Genomic DNA, 7,095 nt, shown 5'->3' with positions numbered 1-7,095 from the left:
ACAGGGATGATCCTGGGATGATCCCTGGAAAAAAGGCAGGTGTAGAAACAGCCCGGGAGTTAAAGTCCAAAACATCTGGTGAGCACAGAAGGCTAACAACAGCTTTGTACTCCAAAACATCTGGAGATCTCTATAATGAGATAGACTGGAGTATAAGATGGAACTGGTTTTGGTTGTGTTTTGTGATATGAAAACGCCCCATCTCTGCTGTTTTGAAGGCTCATTTGTGCATGCAAGCGAGACGGCACTTGATTTTGCAAGCATAAAGAGGAAAGGACTTTTCTGGAATGGCTCCATACCTCTGGAATAACTTTCCATCGGGGGAAGGCGTCCACCAGGCCCCATCATTGCAGGCTTTTAGGAAGGCCTTGAAAGCAGATAGCCGCAATTGTGTGTCGTAGGTTTTGTCTTCTACTGGTGCGCTTTTTTTTTCTAGAACATTTCCTGCTGCTGCTGTTTTCATTACTGCTTTGTACTTTTTTATGTGAGTTTTCCTGTAATATTCTGCCTTGGGAGAGCTACTGCCCTGAAAGGCAGCTGAGAAATATTTCAAATAAATAAATAAATAAATAAACCCATCACGCACATGCGGATTGTTTAGTATGAAGGCAAATTGATTTGCAGAAAAACTCTGTATTTTTGTCAGGCCCTTTAGAAAGAAAAAGCTGCATCCCCTCCCTGCTTGCATTCAATGGAGCAAGCTGAATATTATTTCAACTATTTTTCAATAATTAAACATATGCACTCAAGAAGCGGGTTGGAAGACAAACACCAAGAAACTCAATTTTCTGTTGGCTTTTCTAATTCTGGGGACTGATTAAACAGCTGCCTATAATTCCAGATGCATCCGTTTCCTTATTTAGGGTTTAAAAATATCAAAGCCTGCTCTCTGTGGCTTTCAAGGTGTTCGGGAAAGAATACACTTCAAATGCTGGCGTTTCCAGTTCTATCAATTTCAACTCACAGCTGTGGAATAACTTGAATAGCGCTCCCTCTATTTCCCTTGCTGCCGTACTTTTTTTTTTTGAGAGAGAGAGAGCTTTTCAACCGTGCTCCGGATAATTTATATTTAGCACTTAATAGCGTGCTAAAATTTGGAAACATTCTGACATAATACTTGAGTTCAAATAATTATCTACATTAGCCATACCCAATTGCACCGGAGACGAGGAAAGCAAAAGGATTATCAGCTTAAACCTCAAGAATGAGAACGTCTGTGATTTACCCATACTCCAAAATTGTTACGTGTGTGTGTGTGTGTGTGTGTGTGTGTGTGTGTGTCATAGCACACCTCCTCTTTCTTTCTCATTGTGTTCCTTTGCTGGTACCATGGGAATAATTAGACTTACCTAATTACATCCTGTAAAGTTCCCAGCTTTGGAAATAGTGCCATTTTGTTTCCAATGGACTGGTTATACTAAATTATGGTACAGCTGGTTATACAAATGCAGTGGTCGTTGGTGGCTCCAATTTCAGTGGGGGTTGTGAACCCATTCTGGATTTCGCTATCCAAGGTCCTGAAACTATTTTGGAGGAGGTGTTCAGCACTTTGGAAAGCTCCTTTAGTGTTTAGGCTGATTCTGACTACAATCCAGAACGGATTCACAGCCCCACTGAAATAGGACTTCCTGGCTCCATTATACCAACTTACAGCATTGCTGGTTATACCAAACTATGGCGTGTCTAGTTAGACCATTACACTGAATTATGACTAGCTACACCAAATTACATTCTGTCATTGTGGTCCCAAATGACTGGTATCACCAAATTATGACTGGCTACTCCAAATTACATTCCACCATCATATTCCCAATGGATTGTCAAATCCCATGCCAAACACCAGAGTCCTGATCACACGATGAACACACAAGATGCATGCCATCCTGCTCTTTGCTACTGAAAATCCTTTTATAGAATCATAGAAGAGTATTTATTTTATTTATTTAATTAATTAATTGCATTTATATACCGCCCCACAGCCGAAGCTCTCTGGGCAGTTTACAAAGTAGAGTTGGAAGGGGCTCATAAGGCCATTGAGTCCAACCCCCCGCTCAATACAGGAATCCACCCTAAAGCATCCCTGACAGATGGTTGTCCAGCTGCCTCTTGAAGGCCTCTAGTGTGGGAGAGCCCACAACCTCCCTAGGTAACTGGTTCTATTGTCATACTGCTCTAACAGTCAGGAAGTTTTTCCTGATGTCCAGCCGGAATCTGGCTTCCTTTAACTTGAGCCCGTTATTCTGTGTCCTGCACTCTGGGAGGATCGAGAAGAGATCCTGGCCCTCCTCTGTGTGACAACCTTTCAAGTCTTTGAAGAGTGCTATCATGTCTCCCCTCCATCTTCTCTTCTCCAGGCTAAACATGCCCAGTTCTTTCAGTCTCTCTTCATAGGGCTTTGTTTCTAGACCCCTGATCATCCTGATTGCCCTCCTCTGAACACGCTCCAGCTTGTCTGCATCCTTCTTGAAGTGTGGTGCCCAGAACTGGACGCAATACTCAAGATGAGGCCTAATCTTCCCCTTTAACTGGAATTTAGCCATCATGTAAGAAGTCCAGGTTTGGAGGGGTGCAGGGACAAATGGACTTTTCAATTGGCTACAAATTCTGAAACACAGAAGTTCTTTAAGAGACTCGGAGTATGGAATTTAGTGTATCAATACAGATACTCATTCGGAGCATGAAATCACAGTTCCCTAGCTCACCCATTTAAAGTCTATTAGCCATTTCCTCTCGGTGCTCTAATGCGGTAGATATGAGACCGCTGCAAGAGCAGCCCATAACTGCACCTCCGTCATCATTCATCCAAATGTTAAACCAAAGTCCCTTTCGGCTTACACGATGCAGTCCAAGGTTGTTGTTGGTGTGTGGTTTTTTTTATTATTTAATTTTGAATTTCAGAAAGAACATTACAAGCAAGGGAGCATGAAATAAGCGTGAAAGCAGAAGCATTTGCAAGAACAACACCCGGAAGAAACGTTGAAGCTAGGAGTCGTTGAAACAGTGATTACTGTTTCCCACCCCTCAAAGGCATTAAGAGGCAAGCAGGTGCTTTCATAATTAAACAACAAACCCATCAACCTAGAGTCCCCACCTCCCACCCACCCTTAATCGTGTGATTCCAGAAACAAAACGTCGCAGATTTCAGTAGAACAGAAACCGTAGAAGAACCTGCCGGATGAGATCAAAGGACCGGGGATACAGAACCGTTTTCAACCCGAGACCTGGATTCCATTTCGGAGAAGTTCTCGGAGGGAGCAACCCTGTGTCGGGCGGGTCCAAAGGCAAAAAGGATATGGGGGGGGGGAAGGCCAGCCTATTTTAGCTTAAAGCACTTACTTACAATCACTCAGCCATAGGACAGGCATTGAGGCCCAGCATTGGGCAAAAGGCGGGATACTACTACTACTACTACTACTAATAATAATAATAATTTCCAGCTTTGGGGTTAAAACCGCGCAAAAGACTGGAAAGTACCAAATGATTGGTGGAGTGTGTGGCCAGGAGAAAGAGGCATAGCCTTTTGGGGAGCCCCCTGGAGGATCTGACCTTCAGGTCTTAGGTTCTGCACCCTGGATCTAGTCCAAGTCTTGCTTTCCGCCGTGGCCAAGCCCTCCAGATGGTGCAATTCCTCCAGGATGTCCCTGGATAATCCATAGAGGTCCCACAGGCCAGATTGGACATCCACATTAGACCCCAAGGGGTTCTGCCATCCCTCCTTTAACCCCTACAAAGGAAGTGAGGCCTCCAGGAATCTATCCAAACCCCCTTTTTTAAAGCCATCCAAATTGGTGGCCATCGCTACATCTTGTGGTAGTGAGTTCCATAGTTTAACAATGCGCTGGGTGAAGACGTCCTGCCTTTTATCTGTCCTGAATCTACCACCAATCAGCTGCATGGGGTGACCCCATTGGGTTCTAGTATTACGGAAAAGGGAGAAAAATGTCTCCCTGTCCACATTCTCCATACCAGGCATAATTTTGTACATAATAAGCTTGTGCGGACAACAGCCACGCCATTAGATGCAACAGGAATGGGAGTCTATGAAGGATTAGACACGGAACGAGTTTGCGTCGTAAACAAAGCGAAAGACAAACACTGGGATGGTCAGACATTTGCCTGAGGACAAGCAACGAAGGCGGCCTAAAGACCTGAAGCAGAGATGGGCAATTTGTGAGGCCCTCAGTTGTTTTTGCCTAGAACTGCCATCAGCCCTAGTCAGCGTAGCCAATGGTGAGGCATTATGGGAGTTGGAGACCAAAACATCTGGAGAGCCACAGGCTTCCCATGCCTGATCTAAAGAAATCATGAATGGGCTGTAAATCGACCACCGGAGGTAATCTCCTGCCCACAGGCCAATGGCTGTTGCCTCGGGCATACGGAAAGTGTTGTAGATGTTGACCTACAAGAAAAGTAGAACGTTGCTCCCTTTATCAGAAGTTTCTTCTGGCTTCTTTTTGCAGGGGCTTCTGGGAAGCTGGCCAACTCAGGGCAAGGCAGCTAGAGTATTCTGAGCTGTTTCTCTCAGTATAATGAGAGTTAATTCCTAATATATTCTCAGTTTAGCACCGTAAAAGAGAAGTCCAGGTAAGTGTCCACCATTATTTTCTGGTCTCCCCATGAGATGCTCTTACTGCTTGGGGGAACCATGAGAGCACCACCACTGCAAAGAGCAGAAAAAGCACGGCATCTCTCAAGAAACGCTTTACGGTGTACGCCCTGACCTTCCGGCCATGGCCGTGGGATTGAAACCACTCCACCACTTCTTTGAGGCTGTACTGCTGGGGTTCATAGCCCAGCTCCTTCTCGGCTTTTTCCAAGCTGAAATAGTGTGTGACCCCGGTTTTGTAAACCTCCGTGCGAGTGAGGAGGGGCCGGAAGTTATACAAACGCCCCACCACAGAATGAACGACTTCCGTGAGAAAGGCAAAGAAGTAAACGAGCAGGAGAGGGAGCCGGAGAGTCGGGAAGGTGTAGCCCAGGCCTTCGACCAAAGGCTGGAAAAATTTGAAGTTGTTGACCGGCCTACCATCCGAAATGAAGAAGGCCTGTCCAGCTGCCTTGTACCCCTTGCCAGCTCCCAGAGCCTCAGAAGCCAAGATGTGAGCTTGGACCAGGTTATCGACATGCACAAAATCAACTAGGCTTCTGGGGTCCCCATAAACAAACCGAAACCATCCCCGTTCTATGTAGTGGACGATTCTCGGAAGGTGTCTCTGCTCCCCAGGCCCATAGATGCCAGCAGGTCTCAAGGCACAAGTCTTCAGCACCCCCAGGCCATTCCCAAGCACCATGCCGTCTGCCTCCAGGACTTTCATCTCCGCTAATGCTTTGGTCCTCGAATAATGATCAGGGTGAAGATGCAGAGGTAGATAAGGCAAAGACTCATCCCCGTTTTCCACTACCTGGCCTCCAAACACCACATTATACGTGCTCGTGTAAACCAGCCTCGAGACTCCTACTTTCCGGCAAGCCTGGATGACGTTCTCAGTCCCTCTCACATTCACATCTTCGATACGTTGGCGGTTCAGCTGTTCCCGGCCAGACATTCCGTAGGAAGCGACGTGGAAGACGCAGCTCACGCCGCGGACTGCTCCTTCCACTTCGGAGGCGACACGGATGTCGCCCTGCACAAATGTCACTCCTTCTGGTATCTCTAGGATGGGCTGTGACACGTCAAACAGGATCACACCCACTCCCATCTTCGAAAGGGCGCAACCTAGACTGGAACACGATAGATAACACAAGTTACAGGTGAATGTTATGGAATGGAGGACATCGGTAACTCTTTGATCATGGAATCTTTGAACGAATTCCAAAACACCCAAGAAACATCTGTGGCAATCAATGTAGCAATGGTAACAAACAAGGCTGAAGAATTTAATCAGGAGACTGAATAGCTAAAGCTATAGTTGATTAAATTGCTGGGCATTGTTTGAGAATATGTTTGTGTCAGTATGTTACTTTAATTAAACTGCCAGGTCTTCAACTTTATGTTTCAAGCTATTTTTTTGCCGGTATGTTACTGTAATAGGGAAGAAAGACATTTTTTTAAAAAAAAAATGACGATTTTTCCTTCATACAATGAGAGGTAGCTTTTGTCTACTAAATTGTATGTCACACCTTTTTCAACTTCTTAGCAAAACTGCTATTTTGAGTTTTGGGTGGGGGTTGTAATGTGCAAATACATTTAAATTTAACTGGTTAAAAGGCAGATGATATTTATTTATTTTGTTTATTTATTTAAGGATTTTTATGCTGCCATTCAGCCAAAAAAGGCTCTCACGGCGGCTTACAAAAGTATTTCTTGATGATAGATCAACAAAAGCTGCTTTAATCATTTGACAATGCAAAGACTTACTTTTATTTAGCTGCAATCCTTGAGTGCCATTTTTTTGATAGAAAGGAGCATTATAAATCAAATCAATCAATCCTATACATTCTTATGAGGTTGTAAGACCCATTGAGTATAGTGGAACTTACTTCTGAGTAAACAGGATTGTACAGGATTGCACTACATCTGCCCCAGAATTTATTTTAAGAACAGAATTTTTCTGTTCTTAAAATAAATAAATAAATAAATAAATCCCTCCCCAATAGCGTGTTTACTAAATAGGACTGGCATTTTATTATTCCATTTAGTTAAAAATAAAGTTAATTCTTCATGCAATAAACACTAACCGGAAGCCAAAGTAACCACCGCCTCCTGTAATGAGTACAGTTTGCTTGATGGAGTCTTCTGTATCCATGCTTTGCTTTCTGCCACGATCTTAAGCCAACAGATCTATAAATAAAGATAATGCATGATATATATCTGTTTTGTTTTAAATTGCATGTGGTTCTTAATAGCCTACGAATTGCCATTACTCATGCCATGATTTAGCTTTGAGTGACTGATGAAACTAGATTTACCCACGTCCTTCTAGAGATGTGAATATCCTGATATACTGAATTGCTGGGTCAAACCGAAGCCCCATCTAGTCCAACTTTCTGTATGTGGAAGCAACTATGTTGATGCCTCTGCAAGTGCATAAACCTGACACAGAGGGGATTGCCATTATAATACCCTAGTAGTGAATGGAGTCAGCTTCAGACAGG

The 7,095-nt window shown here is 44.1% G+C and overlaps 1 protein-coding gene across 1 annotated transcript; it reads right to left on the bottom strand.

Moving 5' to 3' along the window:
• Positions 1 to 3,400: 3,400 nt before the first annotated feature.
• SDR42E1 (short chain dehydrogenase/reductase family 42E, member 1) lies at positions 3,401 to 6,852 on the bottom strand. The gene is made up of 2 exons (XM_063140978.1): positions 6,679 to 6,852; positions 3,401 to 5,721 (listed from the first exon to the last, which is right to left on the bottom strand). The coding sequence occupies exons 1-2, from the start codon at positions 6,744 to 6,746 to the stop codon at positions 4,599 to 4,601; spliced, it is 1,191 nt and encodes a 396-aa protein (XP_062997048.1). The 5' UTR covers positions 6,747 to 6,852; the 3' UTR covers positions 3,401 to 4,598.
• Positions 6,853 to 7,095: the final 243 nt, after the last annotated feature.

The sequence above is a fragment of the Elgaria multicarinata genome, chromosome 14 (genome assembly GCF_023053635.1).
Source record: "Elgaria multicarinata webbii isolate HBS135686 ecotype San Diego chromosome 14, rElgMul1.1.pri, whole genome shotgun sequence".
Lineage (NCBI taxonomy): Eukaryota > Metazoa > Chordata > Lepidosauria > Squamata > Anguidae > Elgaria > Elgaria multicarinata.
Note: the sequence above shows the minus strand (reverse complement) of the source record. Positions and strands in the feature narration are given on the sequence as shown.